At 47.6% G+C, this 19,957-nt stretch overlaps 1 protein-coding gene across 1 annotated transcript; it reads right to left on the reverse strand.

Moving 5' to 3' along the window:
* Positions 1-972: 972 nt before the first annotated feature.
* ELP6 (elongator acetyltransferase complex subunit 6) lies at positions 973-14,667 on the reverse strand. The gene is made up of 7 exons (XM_007088437.3): positions 14,536-14,667; positions 12,405-12,483; positions 11,108-11,178; positions 8,147-8,265; positions 6,536-6,737; positions 4,098-4,244; positions 973-2,240 (listed from the first exon to the last, which is right to left on the reverse strand). Exons 1-7 carry the CDS (start codon positions 14,587-14,589, stop codon positions 2,112-2,114), a joined length of 801 nt encoding a protein of 266 aa, XP_007088499.1. The 5' UTR covers positions 14,590-14,667; the 3' UTR covers positions 973-2,111.
* Between the last annotated feature and the right edge of the window lie 5,290 nt (positions 14,668-19,957).

Below are 19,957 nucleotides of genomic sequence, written 5' to 3' on the forward strand. Positions count from 1 at the left end.
GCAGACAGAGGGAGACACAGAATCCGAAGTGGGCTCCAGGCTCCGAGCTGTCAGCCCAGAGCCCAAACTCACGAACTGTGAGATCATGACCTGAGCTGAAGTCGGACGCCTAACTGACTGAGCCACTCAGGCGCCCCAAAACTTTTTTTTTTAACGTTTATTTTTGAAATGGGAGAGAGAGAAAAAAAGAGAGAGAGAGAATAGAAGAGGGGCAGAGAGAGAGAGGGAGACAAAGAATCCGAAGCAGGCTCCAGACTCTCAGCTGTCAGCACAGAGCCTGATGCAGAGCTCAAACTCACAAACCGAGAGATCATGACCTGAGCAGAAGTCGGATGCTTAGCCAACTGAGCCACCCAGGTGCCCCAAGATAAAGTATTTTTAAAAACCCAAATATAGAAAAAAATATACATGAACACAGGCAATGATAAAATCCTTTCCAAAATATTACAAAGAACTGAGAAAACAAAGTTGACACCACATTCTAATTGATAAGTCATTAAAAGTGAGGAATACATTCTCAACACATGGGAAAATACAAAGAAAATTATATCCTAGCCATTCAAGAGATATTCATTTTTACAAACTTTACACAACTATTAAGTTAGTAAAAATTAAGTTAAATCCAACATTGGTGGAGGAAAACGTAGAGGTCACTGTTAACTGGCTCCATCATGCCAAAGAACAATCTTGATACCACGTGAGGGCCAATCCAGGCTTTAATTCAGAAATTCCTCTACAGGGAAAAAACTAAAATTTCATTATCCCTCACTTTCCTAGGCCCCTTCCCTGCTTTATTTTTTGTTTGTTTATTTATTTATTTATTTATTTTGAGAGAGAGAGAGAAAGTGCAATTGGGGAAGGAGCAGAGAGAGAGGGAAAGAGAGAATCCCAAGCAGGCACTGCACTGTCAGCAAGGAGCCTTGTTGCAGGGCTTGAACTCCCAAACCATGAGATTATGACCGAGCTGCAGTCGGACGCTTAACTGACTGAGCCACCCAGGCGTTCCTGTTTTTTTTAGTTTTTTAAGTTTTTTTTTTTTATGATTTGAGGGGAGGAGTGATAAATTGTTTCCTCTTATGAAGACTACAAAATGTGGAAAAGTCACAATTAAACAACAGGTATGAAATTTCCTTAGTCCCTGCAGTGTTATTTTTTTCATTTTATTTACTTTTAATTTTAAAAATAATTCATTGTGGTACAACAAAATGTACCCAGTTTAAGGGAATACCCCTGGTGTCTACTGAGGTGATCTTGACCGACGGGCAGAGTGTGGTAAGTTGGCATCTATGGGACGCTGGGGCAAGTGCTCACCTCTTCAGTCTTTACAGGTAAGGGAGGCAGCAACTTGCCAAGGCCCTATCCCACCTGGTGGCAAGAACACTCCTTACCCCTGTCATCAAGGCCATGAAGCCTCATGTGACCAAGGCCGCGGTTTCATGACACCTGGGTCAGGGACCACACAACCAGGAGGCTGTGAACCGGGTAGGGAGCCTGCCCCTGGTTTCCTTGAGGGTCAGTCAGCAAGTGTGGACTTCAGAGTTAGGCTCCACTATCTACAGCCTGCTCTACAACCGTGAGCGTGTTTCCAAACCTCTTTAAGCCGGTTTTCTTACTGGACTGAAGGAAAAATACCTTTGCTGGATGAAGGTGAAAATTAAATGAGACAATCCATCGTGAGGAAGCCATGATGTAGGACTCGCCTTACCACAGCCATAATTACCCAAGTTGTCACCTCGTATGCCTGCCACCCAGGACTGTCCTCTGGCTGGCACAGTTATACCTTCTCTGGCTCTGAAAGGCTCAAAAGCCAAAAATGGGCAGTTGAGGCTAAAGTGTATTTAATGAAAGGCTCCTGGGATGACTTTCACCTGGTTTCAATATGTGGCATCTCTCTCAGCAGAGGCCGGGTTGCAATTCCTTATGTGTTTTCGGAATAGGGCCCTGGGCAACAAAGGCATACTGTCACAGAGCCATTCCACGGCAGCGGGTCACAGTGGTGGCAATCCAGGCTGAAATACCACTTCAAAGGTGTGCAGATCCATTCCCACTCGTTGTTTCATCTTTCACATCTGAAAACAGTCCAAGGTAGCTACATTTGCCCCTCAATCAGGTCACAGAACAGCAGGAGACATTCCTTTGGCAAAAAAGGACACGCTCTTGTCCTGTATCTTGTACTGGTAAGTGAGGCTCCGATCCCGCTGGGTTGTGGGCTGTGATGGCGTCCTCCAGAGGATCCTCAGCTACAGTGACAAGAAGCAGGATGAGAGAGAAGCAGCCCCCAAGTTACCCGCTCCATTATGAACCCTACCTGCCTCCCCTGTAACCTGCAACTAAGGCCCCTAAGTTGAGATCACAGTCATGTGTCATGCAGCCAGGGGCTGGCTTCTAAAACAAAGCTTATGACCAGCTAACTAAAACTAAAGGTTTCCCCTTCATTACAGTAGTGATATTTGCTCACTACAGAAAGTGTGAAATAGAAAGAAAAAGAAAAAAAGCTCCCCAGATACAAACCCTTAAAGTATTTTTATGTGTTCTCTTTTGCTCTTTTCCCTAGGCATGGTTTTATATCTGTTGGCTACAATAATTGGGAAAATCGACTCATTAAAATCAGTACATCCAATTCAGAGGCTCAGGAAGGCTAGACGTTTATTCTTATTCTGATGATATCTCAATGCCAGACATGCTAGAATGCTCAGGGGGACTGGCCTCAGAGCCAGGACACAAGCTTCCTGGCAGGACCCTCTCCTCATGCCATGCACATGAACACGACCAACACAGCATTTCTGAGCTTGCTCCTTTGTTTCATTTTCTATAGCTACCCCTGAATGACTCTGAGACAAAACTCCCACCCACCTCTAATGTGCCAAGAGTGGTCAACATCAAGTTAACCTGGAAGCCATGACAGCTTTGGGGGATGATTCCAAAAGAGAAGTTCCAGGGGCACATGGGTGGCTCATTCAGTTAAGCGTCGAACTCTGGGTTTCGGCTCAGGTTATGATCTTGCAGTTCATGGGATCCAGCCCCACACTGGGGTCTGCACTGATAGCACAGAGCCTATTTGGGATTCTCTCTCTCCCTCTGTCTCTGCCCCTCCCCTACTTGCACTTTTCTCTCTCTCTCAAAATAAATACACATTTAAAAAAAAAAAAAGTTCCAGAAGGCACAGAAGCATGGTAGCCCCTTGGGAGGGGTAGAACCTGACCTTCCTCTAAGGCAGGGCTCTCAGCTTCTGCCTGAGTTCTCAAATATTTCGGTCAGAGGCAAGAGTGGGGCAGCAACAACCCCAGCCATGGGCATGGTCCCCCCACATTTGTATTTTATTTATTATTATTACTTTTTAAAATTTTTAATGTTTATTTATTTTTTAGAGAAAGACAGAGTGTGAGCAGGGGAGGGGCAGAATCTGAAGCAGGCTGGAGGCTCTGAGCTGTCAGCACAGAGCCTGACACGGGGCTCGAACTCACGAACTGAGAGATCATGACCTGAACTGATGTCGGAAGTTTAACTGACTCCTCCCCATTTGTATTTTAAAAGGAGCAGCACTGGGGTGCCTGGGTGGCTCAGTTGGTTAAGTGTCTGACTTCGGCTCAGGTCATGATTTGTGGCTCGTGAGTTTGAGCCCCACATTGGGCTCCATGCTGACAGTGAGGAGCCTACTTGGGAATTTGCTCTCTCTCCCTCTCTCTCTCTGCCCCTCACCTGCATAGACACTCTCTCTCAAAATAAACAAACTTAAAAAAAATAAATTAATTAAAATAAAATTAAAAAATAAAAGCAGCAGCACTGACCTGAGTATACAAAGCCTGCTGTGGTCCTGCAGAGGCATTCTGCTATTTGATAGCAGGGCCCCTGCATTCTGTTCCAGAAGGCAATCTGGTCTCCTTTTTAGGAGCCCCACTTTGGTCACAAACGGGACCACCATGGAACACCTGAACAGGTACATGAGGCTAGCACCATCTGGAACAGACTCTAATTTGGGTTCTCACAACTTCCGAGGTTTTCCTTCCGTCCGAAGAAACACCCCAACCAGACAACCCCCAGGGCCTGACACTATCCCACACACAGTCTAGGCTCAGGCCTAGTGAGCCCCTGCGCACCTGCCCATGCACGTCCCTGCAGAAGCCAGTGGCCAGCCCCTCAGCCCGCAGGATCAGGTGGCTCTGGTGGCTAAGGCCGTTCAAAAGGATGTTGTTCTCCTCGTCCTCGGTGTCTCCACTGTCGTGCACCAGGGCTACTATGTTTCCCTGCAACAGAGATGGAAGATGAAAATCGTTCCTCCAGACAGGGTCACCAGGGAGTACTGGGCTTTCAGTGCCTCCACTCCCCTGCATGTCCTCGCCCAGAGCAGCCTCTGGCTGCCACTGCAACCACCCCCTCCGTGGAAGGACCCTTGCTGCGCTCTAGGGTCCTAATTCCAATCACCTGCTGGACAGTCTCACCAGCACATCCAACCTATACTGCCAGCTCAATCCCTCTTAAACCAAGCTCAGCTCAGTCTGTGGTCCTCAATGTTAGCAAAAAGTGCCACCTTTCTGCTAGGCACCAATTCATCCAGTCAGCAGCTCCTGAGTGCACAGCACGTGTCAGACACCACAGTGGGGATAAGAGGGGACCGGTATGGACCCTAGAGACAGAAAGATACTAACAACACAGGACACAAAGCCAGGAGAAAGGGGAGCATGGGGGGCTAGGGGAGCCCAGGGAAGAGGCGTCACGTCTGGCCCGGAGGGGAGGGTGACGTGGCGTGCACACCTGAGCCGAGTCAGAAGAGCAAGTAGGAGTTACCCAACCAGAACCAGAGGGGAAGGCTGACCCACTGAAGGGGATACCTTGAAGAGTAAGTCCTTTCAAAGGGATACCGTCCAGTTAAAAAGGATGAAGCAGATCTGTCTATTCTGGTTTTGGGCAATGGACATCAAAAGACACCGTGCATTATGAAATGAGAAAAAGGCAGGCTACCAGTAATGTGAAAAAAAAAATGCAGAAACACATACACATAAAACATGTTCATAATTGAACACACTCTCCAGAATACACACGTTAGGAAAGAGATCATTACTTTTTATTAAAGTACTCTTTATGCTATTTACTTATTTTTAAAAAAATCTTAACATTTTTATTCACTTTAGAGAGACAGAGAGAGACAGAGTGCAAGCAGGAGAGGGGCAGAGAGACAGGGAGGACACAGAATCCGAAGCAGGCTCCAGGCTCTGAGCCGTCAGCACAGCGCCTGATGTGGGGCTCAAACCCAAGAACTGTGAGATCATGACCCGAGCCGAAGTCGGCCGCCCAACCAACTGAACCACCCAGGTGCCCCTATTTTTTCTTTTTTAAACCATTCCCAAGTTTTGCTTTTTCAGCTAAAAGAGGTTTGTTTTTTTGTTTGTTTGTTTGTTTTAATGTTTATTTATTTTTGAGACAGAGAGAGACAGAGCATGAACGGGGGAGGGTCAGAGAGAGGGAGACACAGAATCCGAAACAGGCTCCAGGCTCCGAGCTGTCAGCACAGAGCCCGACGCGGGGCCTGAACTCACGGACCGCGAGATCGTGACCCGAGCTGAAGTTGGCCGCTCAACCGACTGAGCCACCCAGGCGCCCCTAAAAGAGGTTTTTTTAACCAAATGAGGGAGGTAGTGGGCACTTGCACTTAGTAAAGCAGGCTAAGCTGCAGGAGCTGTGCCCGCTTCACTGTCACCGAGCCGTGCCCTCCACGCCCCTTCCACTCTCTCCTCCTTCCATTCTTTCCCCATCACCTGGTTCCCACTCCGTGCCTGTAGCCACACAGTCCCAGGAGCTCCCCTAAACACAGCTGCCAGGTAAGCTCTTGCACATGGGAGGTGCTCAGCGTGCAGTGCTGGGTATATGCACCCTGGTTGACTCCATTGGCTCATCCCAACCGCCCAGCACCCTCGGCTTGACCACACCGTGCTAAGGGCCGCAGGTCCCTCCCAGGGGCGCCATCGCACGCTGAAGAGCTGCCACTGGGGGCCAGACGCTGCATGGGAGTGTTGTAAGCTTCATGTCACTTAACTCTTGCAGCTTGGTTCCTGCGATGTGGGCACCACAGCCATTCCTATTTTATAGGTGGGTCTACTATCACTATTTAACTATTATGGTAAAATCCCCATTTTTGCCTCATAATTTGACAATAAAAGTTACATCCTGTACTTGTACTGCATCTCACAATTTTTAATGCAGTTTATATCTCAACTGATCTTCAAAACACACCCAGAGTGATAATGACTTGTCCCAGGACACAAGGCAATGGGTGGCAGAGTTGGGACGGCCGTGGTACCACACACAACTGGTCCCATTTGAGACAGTACTCGTCTATCTTTTAATTTTGAGGGCTTTATTTTTTTAGCAGTGGCAAGTAGGGGAGGGAAGGATGGCAGACCAAAAGATTTCTGGGCCTCCCAGGGTAAAGCCAAACCCCCAAATAAGCAAAAAAGATCACTGCAAGCAAGGGAGGTATGGGCCTGTCTGGGCCTATGGAGATCACAGGCAGGAGCACGGAGAGCAGACGGGTCGGTACCTTTCGTTCCCAGCACACGGTGGCCCTGCAGTAGTGGATGAAGTCCAATACAGCCACCGCACCCATGCCCAGGCTCAGCAGCACACTGAGGTCGTCCACCAGCAGCACTGGGCACCTCCACGCAGCCTCTCCATCATCCACGGGCTTCAGAGCCTCCCGCACAAACTCGTACAGTGGCTGCAGGTTCTCAGCATTGGCCTCCCTGGAACATCAAGCGAGAGTCACCAAAGAGTTCCCTCTGTCTACAAATGTTTATCTGGGACCAAGCAGCACCACGGGAAAGGGCTGGGGGAGGCAGAGAACTGGATCACAGTCCTTGGCACTAAGGGGTTCATGATCTGGTTGGAAAGAAAAGGCATGCGTGCATATACAAGCAAGCTGTACTTCAAATATTCCTTGAGGCCTAGTAGGTACAAAGCACTGTGCTAGAAACTGGGGTACACAAAAATAAACAGCCTCCTGGGTCCTTAAGAGACACCATGCAGCCAGCCCCTCAACCCAAGAGCTTAAGGCATTAGAAGATTAATTTGGATTCGGCAGGCAGAAGAGGTCTTTCCAGGAGGTCATAATGGGTGCAAAAAGCTAAATAGCCATTCAGGTGACCTGGTGGTGAGAACCAAGGTCTAAGGGCAGTTTGTGTACCTACTGGATTCCACCTATTTCTAAAGAAGCTGGCCCAGCTACCTCCATCTCTCCAATGACTACCTTGGCAGTCACTTCCCAGCAAGAGAGGCTCAAAAAGCAGCAGAGCACAGGGCCCAGGCACCTGCTCACACTCCAGGTCTGCGGCCCACTAACAGCAAGGACAACAACTTCCCACAACCTGGGGTCAGGTGTCACCAGGCCCATCACTCAGACGAAGGCACCTAGGTTCAGAGATGCTAAAAGCTATGTGAGAGATCACACACACAGGGTCAGGGCACAGGGCCTTCTGACTCCACACTGCCTTCCAGCCACTGCAAAAGGTGGCATCTGAGAGAGGGGGCAGCAGGGAGAGTTCCCATACGGACTCCTCTGTGGTGAAGGAAGAACAGGTGGGGAGTCTGCACAGAGCTATGTTTGTGGCTGACACTCATAAAAGACAAAAAGCAGGAAAACCAATCTCAAAATAGCAAACCGGGGTCACCAAACTTTTCTTAAAAGGCCAACAGTAATATTTCAGGCTTGTGGGTCAAATGATCTCTGTCTCAACTACTCAACTGTGCTATGGGAGAGAACAGCCAGGGACAATATGCAAACAAATGAATGCAGCTATTCCAATAAAACTTTATTTACAAAAACAGGTAGCTAGCCATGGCCCATAGTGTGCCGATCCCTGTATCAACCCCAAAACAGAATAAAGGTGGGTGCTAGGGCTCTGAGCAAGGTTAGAAAAACATACCGTTCTGCCATACTCCCAGCAAATAATGCTTTCCGTAGCTTTGGGGTCAGCCATATACCCTCTGGCCCATGGTAAGAGCCAAGAGCTTTCCAATAATGCTGTAACACCAGGGAAATGGCTACCTCTGAAAGCCAGCTCTGTCCCCCAACCCATGCACGGGAGGAATCACCCAGCAGAGCTGGTCTGGGTCCACCTACCAGCCTTCTGGGCTGGGCTGCAGGCTGACTGACCTGAGGAACTGCAAGGGGTGTGGCTCAGCCTGAGCCCGGAAGAAAACATCCACCGAAGACTTAAGACCTTCTAGGAACACAAGCTGCCCGCACTCCCGTGCCACAGTCAGGCTGACACCCTAAACACAACACAGAGGAGAGTGAATTACTGTGCCTTGCAGAGGAACCCCTCACAGAGGCTGGACTCCAGCTCACAAAAAGGTACAGGACACATTCTAAGCCCTGCAAATGTGTACCTGTACACCTTTGTATGGGGCCCACGCCTTCTTTCCACTGCATGGTCCCAACCCACGATCCCCAAGGTTTTGAGGTGAGCCTCTACATTATCACTTTTTAAAAAACTGACATTTTTGTTTATATGCTCATTTTTGTGATTACTCAATACTTGGTTCTAATTTGTAGTAGTATTACAAATACACATATTTATAAAATTAAGTATATTTAGAAACAATAATAATGACAATAAAATGGTGGGAGAATGACCAAGGTCTGAAAAATGCTGGTGAAGGAGACAGGGACAGATTTTGGCTTTGAATTTCACAACCCCTCTTGTTTACACATCAGTGGCACAGGACCTCAGAGTTGCTCTGAGGCTTTCAAATAACATAACTCAGAGATTGGAGTTGCCAGGCTGCCTAGAATACAGGAAGACCACGTTACCAGCAAGTTCTCCTTCTCTTCCCTCTACCTCTGAGGAGGCACTCCCATGAGAGTTAGGACAATACGAGCTCTTGATGCACTAGTTCAGAGCTCAGCAAACTTTTTTTGCAAAGGGCGAGACAATCTATGCTGCAATACTCTGTGGAGTCGCACACGATTCATAAACAAATGGCAGTGGCTGCACTCTGTCTAGCCCTCCTCTAGACCAGAGCTTTTTTAAAACTTATTTTCTAGAAAATTTTTGAAGTTTACTTATTTATTTTGAGAGAGAGCATGAACAGGGGAGGGGCAGAAAGAGATGGAGAGAGAGAGAATCCCAAGCAGGCTCCACACTGTCAGCACAGGCCTGGTGTGGGGCTCAACCTCACAAATCATGAGATCATGACCTGAGATGAAACCAAGACTCTGACACTTAACCGACTGAGCCACCAGGCACCTCTAGACCAGAACTTCTTAATATGGCTCTTTATAAACTACCCAATTAAGAATCTTTTTCTTATGAAACACCCAGTTAAAATGAAGATCCCTGAGCACCATTCCAAACCTCCAGAATCAGAAGCTTTGCAGGCAAGGCCCAAGAATCTGCATTGCAACAAACACCCAAGAACAGACACAATCTAAATCTGCAACTCACTGCTCTCTCTGTGCAGAAATAGGTCACGTGGAACTCTTAAAGATTCCTCATGCCCCTAGACCAGGTCTCAACTGTTCATTTATACCCCAGTGTCCTCCGCTATGCAGCACCATGAGCTCCACAGCCACCCCTGGCAGAGAGAAAGACTCCTGTTCACCTTTGCTCTTGCTCATGACAATTCTACTAATGGCAGTTCAATAATACGCCAAGAGTATGGAGGCTCACACTCATGGACTTCACGTGCCCTGTACCATGTCTGTCATTCCTGCTGTGCTGATGATTCAAAGGCAACAGAAGAAGTAGCCAATCTGGACATGAGAGTACACAGCTTTCTCACCCAGAGACACTGATGCGAGGGCCATAGAAACATGCTTCACAGACCTGGAATGCACGTGTGTTCTTGACATGACTGCTCTCCCTGAGCTCATGCTCTGACCTCTACCACAGGAGGTCTTCCTAATCTGCAAAGGATGGGAAAGAGTCTACCCTCCTCCCATTCTCTCATTTGTTTCTCCCCATCAGAGTGACATCAGGCAGTGTAATGGCCCAATAGGAAGACTGGCATTTCAGTAGTCACTGCTAATGGGTGGTCTGGTTCTTTCCCTCTCTGAGGCTAGCCTATTAAAAACAAAACAAGGGGCACCTGGGTGGCTCAGTCAGTTAAGCATCCAACTGTTGGTTTCAGCTCAGGTCATGATCTCACAGTCTGTGGGTTCAAGCCCTACATTGGGCTCTGTGCTGACGTGCAGAGCCTGCTTGGGATTCTCTCTCTGTCCCTCTCTCTCTGACCCCCCCATGCTCTCTCTTTCTGTCTCTCTCTCAAAGATAAATTAATTAAATAAATTTTTTTTTTTTAATAATAATAGGGGTGCCTGGGTGGCTCAGTCGGTTGAGCGTCCAACTTCGGCTCAGGTCATGATCTCACAGCTTGTGAGTTCGAGCCCTGCGTCAGGCTCTGTGCTGACAGCTCAGAGACTGGAGCCTGCTTCAGATTCTGTGTCTCCCTCTCTTTCTGCCCCAACCCACTTGCATTCTGTCTCTGTCTCTCTCAAAAATAAATAAACATTAAAAAAAATTTTTTTTTTAATTTTTAAATAATAAATAAATAAAAACAAAACTAACAAACAAAAACTACTAAGCCCACCTGGTCACTGGTCACAGGTGATGGCCTAGACTAGGCCAGAAGGTTCACCAGACTCTTGGCCATCTTATTCGTGCCTGCCTACATCTGACAACATGAAAGGCAGGCCGAGATGAGGTAAGGAGCAGGTCACAAAAGCACCTCTCTCCACCTTTGAGTACTAAGCCGTAGACTTAGGGAGAAACAGTAGGAGGCACTCAACTTGGTGGTAGACCAAGCTGTGGGTCTCCAACCCAGCAGAACTAAGATTAAAGCCCACAGTGAGAAGGAGAAAATCTTAACTGGTCCAGAGTCAGTAGAGCTAGGTTTGATTAATTAACAACTGATTTGGTTCTATAAATTCTAAATGAGTAAAACAGGTAGAGATGCTGCCTTAGCTTTTCAGATAAGGGTTTCAGAACTCCATGATTTCCTCAGTCCCTCCCTTGCTAAGTTCTCTACAACCCAACCAGGGGAGCCCAGCCTTGGCCCCACTCACACCTGCATGACCCACATACTCTGCACCACAGAGGTCTACAATATTTACCAACTTCTGTCCCACGATATTGTAGTGACTGAAGGACTGGATCAGTGCCACAAAGCAGACTTTACAATTAGCTAGAAAACAAAATAAACAGATTTTTAATAAAGTCTCTATGTATAATCAGTCTCATATACTTTGTACCTCTAGAAAATAAAGCTCTGACTTTATTGGGTCTATAGACCCAAGAGGGCTTGCAACCAGACATCCCCAATTTGATTCTAAGCTGCACTTTTTTTCATATATAATAATTATACCTATTTCATTGATCCTGAAATGTACTTCTTCAGTTATGTGTATCAATAGGTACCTTGTTTTGTTCTATTGTAAATAAACTGTGGTTTTTTAAAAAGTAATACTTTTCTGTTTGTACAGAAATACAACTTTTTTTTTAACAACTCACTTTTTTAAAAACTGGTCTTATATCCAAGAAATTATAAGTGGAACACAAAGAAACTCTAGCTACCTTAATGAACATAATTAGTTCTAATATTTTATCTATAGATTCTCTTCCTCTTTCAATCCTGACAATAATATCATCTGGAAAAGAAAACAACTTTCAAAGCTGTAAACGATTACAACTAAGACTGCCAAAGGTGTACCCTCTATTCTGGCCTGGCTCAGTAGGGGCTCACAGAGAATCAGCTAATAAATGAGTCTTTTTTTTCATTTGGCTGTTTTCTTCTTCTAATCCATTTTCATATGTAAACCGCAGTGGCCCCACAGTTTTCCTATGTTCTTTAGGAAGCATCTACTTCCAGGGCAACATGTCAATAGGTCCAGAGCCCAAAGACTTCAAGATACACAAGGACTGGGGGGCGCCTGGGTGGCTCAGTCGGTTGAGCATCTGACTTCTGCTCAGGTCATGATCTCACAGCTCATGGGTTCGAACCCTGCTTCAGGCTCTGTGCTGACAGCTCGGAGCCTGGAGCCTGCTTTGGATTCTGTGTCTCCCTCTCTCTCTGCCCCTCCCCTGCTCATGCTCTGTTTCTCTCTCTCAAAAATAAATCAAAATGTTTAAAAAAAAAAAAAGAGAGAGATACATAAAGACTGAGGAGCAACTAAATCAGGAGGCCACACGAGGATCTCAGTGAGACCATGCCTGCACACTGGGTGGAGAAGGGAAGATAGGAGCACATACCACCCTTTGGCAGGGATGAGCAGGGAACAAGATGGTCAAGTAACCTGTTACCTAATAAACAGCCATCTGGCTACCCAAACACCTAAGACCTAGTTAGTTAATACCATTCCCATTGCTTTTAGCCTTAGGTTTCTTTTTCTATAGCACCAATGAGTCGTATACCTTTGAGGTAGAAGGAGAGAAAGTGATGCACAAGGAAGCTGCCATCTGTGTTGGCATCACAGAGTAGAGTCAGTTTCCCCTACGAGTTAAGAGGAACACAAAAAGGTGAATTAGACTCCCTGGAAAGAGGTCAGTACACACACACACACACACACACACACACACACACACACACTACCAGAAAGAAGAAAGTAAGTCAAAACTATGAAAAAAACAAAAGTTAGAGTGATTGTTATTAAAGTCACTCATTACGGACAAGCGTATCTCAGCTTCCACTTTCCCAAGGCAAAGAGAGAATAAAAACCCTTCTCTTCCTCATTCACCTTAGTAACTGAGGGACCGACCTTGGAAGAACTAGAGAAGGTTTTACCATTAGAATCCAACAAAAATCACAGCCTGCTAAGACTGGAATGGAGCTCCAAAAAAGTAGTATGATCCAACTTCCTTCCTATTTTTTTTTTTTAAGTTTATTTATTTTTGAGAGAGAAAGAGGGAGCATGAGCTGGGGAGGGGCAGAGAGAGAGAAAGAATCCCAAGCAGGCTTTGAGTTATCAGCACTGAGCCCAAAGAGGGGCTTGAACTCACTACTGGTAAGATGGTGACCTGACCCAAAATCAAGAGTGGGAGGCTTACCCAAATGAGCCACCTAGGCGCCTCCCTATTTTTAATTCCGATACCAAATCTGTACAATAGGGTGGGAGAGAGGGAAGAGTAGTTGTTGACAGAGAATTCCAATAACAAAATTCTCATCCCAATGGCCCTAGACACTGCTTCAGGAAAAGCTCTGATCATGGAGAGTTCTGGAAAGACCTCTAAAGATGGTCTCCACAGTGGCTGACTGCCTTGCTGCAGCCACCTCTAGTTCCTTTTCAGTGATAGGGAAGGTCGCAATCAAATGGTATCAGACACGACACTTCTGTACTGTTGTGACTTTTTTTTCACTTATAAAATATGAAAGATCGCACCATCAGACCTTGAGGGTTACCTCCAGGGCTGTCGTTTCCTGGTGCCCACTTTGATCTTCCATTCCTTCACTCTGGCCTTGGGCTGAGCACTTTGGAGGTGCCAGCAGTAATTAGCAAGGTCACCAGAAACATCTTCAGGCTTGAGCAACTGAAATCCACAAGGGTCTACTTAAAACTATAATTTGCCTGACACGGCGGGGCGGGGGGGGGGGGGGTCATAAAAAGGCCTGATTGAGGGGCGCCTGAGTGGTTCAGTCGGTTAAGCATCCAACTTCAGCTCAGATCATGATCTCCCCATCTGTGAGTTGGAGCCCTGAATCGGCTTTATTCTGACAGCTCAGAGCCTGGAGCCTGCTTGGAATTCTTTGTCTGTCTGTCTGTCTGTCTCTCTCTCTCTCTGCCCATCCCCTGCTCGCACTCTGGCTCTCTCTCTAAAATAAATAACATTTTAAATTTTTTCATAAATAAGCAAGCAAGCAAGCCTGATCGATACGATGTCTTGGCTGCCTGGAGTTTACCATTTCCTTAGGAAGACAATGGTTATAAAATTAACCAGGTAAATTCCTGAAAGAAATAACCCCTGGGTTAAAATAAAAAATTTCGGGATGCCCCAAAGTACGGAAAGAAGGAAAGAGTGGCGAGGCTGCTATGCCTCAGGCAGACTTGATACAAGCCAACGCTGGCTGAAGGCAGTTTGGAACAGCACCATTAAAGACCAAGAGGAGGATGAGGAAAAGCAGGAGGAGCAGCGTTCACTGCGGAGTACTGAGGGGCCAGAGAGAGACCGAGGACGATTAAGAAGCTGGTCTCAAGTGAAGGGTGGAGAATCAAACTCTCAGGCAACCTCCTCTAGACGCCGGGCCCCCCACCCCAGTGAGAACGCACAGCGCCCCCCCGTACCCGTCTGTGTACGTAAGCCGATGTATAGTCGGCCAACCTTCCCGGGCACTTTCAAGGATACACAAGCCTTTGAGAAAACGCCCACCTCCCGCAGGCTCCAGGGCGGAGCCCAATCCCCGGGGCGGCCATCCCTGGACTACAACTCCCAGGCGCTTCATGCCCGCGGAGGTCGTGCCTCTCCCACGAGTCCGCGTGCGCTTCATCCGGGTATACGGTCTTCCGCCACGTTCCGGGATCCGCCCCCTTCCCACCGCGCGACGCCTTACCTGCTCCGCCCTGTCAGGAGTGGTGTTGAGAAGGTTATTGAGTTCAGGGAACATTCCGAGCTCTGAGGATGAGGCTTCCCGGACCGGGAGCTGGGGCTGCGGCGGCGGGGAATAACGAAGAGCTACACACCAGTCGAGCCCGCGCGAGGAAAGCGCGCACGCGCAACGCCGCTTCGAGGAGCCGTCGCAGCCAATCAGCCAACCGCCTGGATCTGGGCTGCTGCCGGCGCACGCGCGAGGGCGGGCATCCGGCTGGGGTGGTGGATGGTACGGGTGTTGTGGCGCTTTTTCTGAGGGTCCTAGGTGCTGGTGCTTTGCTCCTTCACTTGGCCTCGCTCTCTCCCCAACGCTGGGATTTGGGGCAATGCAGTTCGCCCCTCCACACGTGCCTGTCGAGCACCTGCTGTGTGTCCCCCACTGCTCAAAGCTAGGGCTACATAGGGAACGAGATGCGTGAGGATGCCTGCCCTTTCTCGCAAACGCAATGAACACAGAATTGTACTTTGAAAAGTTCTTGGAAAAAGAACACAAAACATGAACATTGTCCAAGCCACAAGTTACTAGACATCCTCTCCCCAACCTGAGGACTATGGCTTCTTTACCAGTCCCAGGTTTAGCCTCACTCTAGTTGGCCTCCCTGTAGATGAAATCTATTAAGATTATAGAATTATCCCCACTTTCTGACAGCATCCTTTCCCAAACCCTCCTCCCAGTCATCTAACAAGTCCAAATCCTGTAATTATGTTCTAACACTCTTAATGATATATCCCACGATTTCCCATGATATGCATTCTCTTTTACAGCAATGGATAACAAACCAAACTTTTCAACAATAGATCAATTTCTGATGGTTGTTGCCTGGAAAGAATTGACATGATTTCTAGCAGCCAAATTTCAACTTTAGAAAACAGTTTCTCAGTAAGAAAGCAGGAGTCACTCAGAGAAATAGGATACTATCAGACTAGCAGCTGCCGTATTGAGAGAAATACTGTTTCTGGTTACAGCTGGTTTTATCTGTGTTGATGATGAACAGCTGGACAGGTTAATGTCCTTATTTGAATCTCCACACCAGATGGCAGAAGGGCTGGGATTTTTGTCTCTCATTTTAAGTCTCATTTCCTCAGTGCCTAAAAGATTGCCAGGCACATGGCAGGTGCTCATTTTGAAGTAATGAGTGTATTTTTCTGTAACCATGGGCTGTCTTTTCACTTTCTTGGTGGTTCCTTTGAAGCAAAAAAGTTTTTAGCTTAAAAAAAATTTTTTTAATGTTTATTTGTATTAGAGAGAGAGAGAGAGAGACACTGTGTGAGCAGGGAAAGGGCAGAGAAACACAGAGACTGAATCTGAAGCTGACTCCAGGATCTGAGCTGTAAGCACAGAGCCCAACACAGGGCTCAAACTCACCAGCCATGAGATCATGACCTGAGTCCAACACTTAACCGACTGAGCCATCCAGGTGCCCCATTTTTAGCTTTGATAATATCTAATTTATCTTCTTTTTTCTTTGTTTCCATGGGCTTTTGGTGTCATCTAAGAATCCATTGCAGAATCCAAGGTCATGAAAATTTACCCTTTTGTTGTCTTCTAAGTATTTTCTAGGTTTATCTCTCACACTTAGGTCATTGATCTGTTTTTTTTTTTTATTTTTTTTTAACATTTATTTATTTTTGAGACAGAGAGAGACAGAGCATGAACGGGGGAGGGGCAGAGAGAGAGGGAGACACAGAATCGGAAGCAGGCTCCAGACTCTGAGCCATCAGCCCAGAGCCTGACGCGGGGCTCGAACTCAGGGACCGCAAGATCGTGACCTGAGCCGAAGTCGGATGCTCAACCGACTGAGCCACCCAGGCGCCCCGCTCTGTTTTGAGTTCATTTTTGTACATCGTGTAAGGTAAGGATCCCTTTAGCTGGGATTGTATAGGGACCGTGTTAAATCTGTAGATGGATTTGAAGAATATTGTCATCTTAACAATGTTAGGTTTTCCAATTCATGAGCATTGGAAATTTTTATATCTACTTAGATCTTTAATTTCCTTCAACGATGTTTTGTAGCTTTCAGAATATAAAGTTTGTACTTTTGTTAAATTTACTCCTTTTTTCTTTGTTATGCTATCGTGAATGGAATTTTTTCTTCATTTTTCATGTCGTTTATTGCAAATGTGTAAAAATACAATTGATTATGTATATTTAGCTGGTATCCTGCAACCTTGCTGATCTTGTTTATTCTAGTTTTTTTAAGTGGGTTCTTTAGGATTTTCTATGTATAAGATCCTGTCATCTACAAATAGAGATAGTTTTACTTCCTCTTTTCCAATCTGGATGCCTCTTATTTAATTTTCTTGCCTAAATGACCTAGCCAGAACCTCCAGTATGCTGTGGAATAGGAGAGGTGAGGTAAGACATCCTTGTTTTGTTACTGCTGTTAGTGCGAAAGCATCCAATCTTTCACTTCTGAGTATGATGTTAACTGTGGGTTTTTCATGGATTCCCTGAATCAGGTTGAGGAAATTCCCTTCTATTTCTAGCGTATTTAGTCTTCTTATTCTTTATGATGTTTCTTTCCCCAGCCATGGGCATTCCCTCACTTGCTGAGTACTTGAGGGTGACCCCTGCAGGTCTCAAGGATCTTTCTCTGTGCAACTCTCTCTTTGCTGGTACTCTGTCCTATCTACGAACTCAGGCAGCCTTGGTCTCCCCAGGCTCTTAGCTTCAACTTTTCAACTCAGGGAGTATTACACTTTAGTTCCTCCTCCCTGTCTGGAAATAAGACAGCTTGGACAATCACAGGGCTCACCTTGTTCTTTGCCCATTTCTGCAGGGTCACTGTCCTTTGTTGCCTGATGTCCAGTGTCTTTCAACTTGTTGTTGCATATATTTATATATGCCATCTTTTCTTTTTCTTTCTTCTTCCTCCCTTCTGTCCCTCCCTCTTCCTTCCTTCCTTCCTTCCTTCCTTCCTTCCTTCCTTCCTTCCTCCCTGTGTCAGCCTCAGTGTGGGTGACTGTGGGCTGTAGCAGTGGTGGGGACTTTTAGGAGCAGTGGGGGTGCAGGTGCCTGGGTTCTGTCCAGCAGCAGCCAAGTCCACAGCAACGCTTCCAGTGGCTCCATGGCTCCCATTGCTCCCCCTTTGTCTGTAGTCTTCTCACACTCTCTCTCCACCAGATATCCAGCTCTGTTTTGACCTACAGGCCTTCAGGTGTCCCATTTTCTTTCTGTGAGTTGGGACTTGCCCCCGCCCCCCATTCCCTTCCCTTCCCAGCATGATCCCATGACTGCCCTGGAACTCAGAGCCCTCTGGCAAGCACCCTCAGTGTTTTCACCTTGTTCTCCTCCTGAGAACAAGTGCCTGCTCTACAGCCTCCAGCCCTAGATACATTCTTCAGCCCCACTTCTCTGCTTCTAATCATCACTGGTAGAAAACATCACATGGCCCTTCCCCAGCCCCACTTCAAATACTGTTGCATCCACACCACAGTTTCCCTTTGCCTTCCTTTGTCTAAGTTGATGAAATGTTTCCACCAAGTGCTGCCTGACACCTCCACAATCAGATCCATGACAAAAGAGTTCTTATAACTGCAAGTTGAAGGTGAACCCACAAGCCCCATAGACTGCTGGCAAAAGCAAAGCAAAGCAAAGCGGGAAGTGGGTGTGGGTAATCTCTAGCACATCCACCAGAGGGCAGCAGATACTGCCTAAAGATGCAGGGTAAACAAGGCCTGGGTGATCCTGAAACTTGCATTCCGGAGCATTTCCAGGGTGCGGGCGCTGACCGTCTTTAGCTCCCCTCTCTGGAAGCTCGGCAGTGGACTCTTCACGGGCTCTCCTGCTCCAGAATCGCCCTCCCTCGGTAATGTCCTTACTACCCTTACCAACCTCCACCTATCCATGGCGCCCTTCTTGCTCAGAGTAAAGGTGGGACTCTTCACGTGGCTTTGGAGCTGGCCCACTACTGCTCTGACTTCCTCTCCTGCTGCTCACTCACTTCAGCCTCGCGTTGCTTCAGTGGCCTCAGTGGCAAGCACACCCGGGATGTGTGCTTCTCTGTTTCCTGTCTGTAGGACTCTTCCTCTACATGTCTCAGCTTCTGCTTCCCTGATCTCCTTCAAATCTTTGCTCCATGAGGCCTTCCCTGAGCTCAGTCCATGTGGTAGACACGGAGCTTGCACTAGCCAGACTCCCTTTCCAGAAAGATCTTCAGGAAGAGCCATCACCAGATAACCTCCAGCTCTCAGATCCTCCAGGGTCCACCTGAGCTGCACAGAGCCTTCCCTGAGGTCACAGTCTTCCAGGGCAGCATCTGGTGACTGAGTGAGGCAGGGGCTATGGAACCTTGACCTTTCCAGCCTAGATGGGACACTCTGACAGACCAAACTTGCTCCAGAACTCCCCACTGAGGCTTTGTTGCCTTTGTACCAACCAAGCTCTCCTTCTCCCCGATCAGGCTGCCTCCCCCATCTTTTCATTGGCTTACCCAGGGCCCCTCCTTGCTAGGCTGGGTGGGGGCAGGGATTTTGTCTCTTTATTCATAGAATAAAGAAGAGTGCCTAGAAGAGTGCCTGCCTACAGCAGGTGCTACATAAATGTGATGGGGGAATGAATGGGACAAGGACCTGTGGTTTGTTTGCATAGCTGGAAGATGTGCTTTTGAGAAAGGTTGTAAAAGATGGAGGAGGAGAATTCTTAGCCTGGCTTCCCTAAAAGCTGAGCCGAGATGGCGTCACTTACAGGGAAGGGAAACCCGGAGCAGGGAGAGACAGAAGTGGGGGGACTGGGGCAGGGTTGTGTTGTCAAAGTGCAGGGTCTGCTGGGAAAAGCATGCAGAGTGCACCTGCAGGACAGGTGACTGGAACCTTTTTCTATTGGTTTCCATCCCCACTGGTGGAGGGTCGCCTGGGAGTGCACACTGCCTGTACCCTTGAGCCCTCTGCAGAGCCTATTTAGGGTGAGGGGCGAACAGACAGAGGGAATCAAAGCTGACATGGAGGAATGTCTGTGAGGTGCTGTGTGACCGCTGAGGTGAAGGCAGGGGACTCAGAGGCCATGCTGGCCAGGAGGTGGGAGTGATGTCATCAGAATGTGACTAAGGAGGGCACAGAAGCCACAACACAGCTGCTGTAGAGGGGGTGAGACAGGAAGCCCACAGGGGCTGAGCTGGGCTTGGCAGTGAGGACCAGGAGAGGAGGAATCTGAAAATGCCATGCAGGCTGGAGAGGTGACAAGACTGAGGCAGGGGGAAAGGGATAAGGTGAGGGGGGAGGCATGGGTTTAAAATGAACATGTCTGAGGCCCCAGACATGGAGGTGGGCGTGTCCGGCAGCCTACATGGGAACCTGTGGCCCAGTTAGTGGTCTGGGTCAGAAACTAGGTGGGGGATCACCGCTGTTCTGGCTGGAGTGAGGAAGGGCCGTCTCTCTGGGCCTCC

The sequence above is a fragment of the Panthera tigris genome, chromosome A2 (assembly GCF_018350195.1).
Source record: "Panthera tigris isolate Pti1 chromosome A2, P.tigris_Pti1_mat1.1, whole genome shotgun sequence".
In the NCBI taxonomy this organism is placed as follows: domain Eukaryota; kingdom Metazoa; phylum Chordata; class Mammalia; order Carnivora; family Felidae; genus Panthera; species Panthera tigris.

Coding starts and splice junctions, on each gene's coding strand:
- ELP6 (XM_007088437.3), bottom strand. CDS start 14,589: ATGTTCCCTGAACTCAATAACCTTCTCAACACCACTCCTGACAGGGCG. Junction 11,179..12,404: donor TCTCTCCTTCTACCTCAAAG/GTATACGACTCA, acceptor TTTGTTTTCTAG/CTAATTGTAAAGTCTGCTTT. Junction 6,738..8,146: donor CACCCCTTGCAGTTCCTCAG/GTCAGTCAGCCT, acceptor TTGATGTTCCAG/GGAGGCCAATGCTGAGAACC.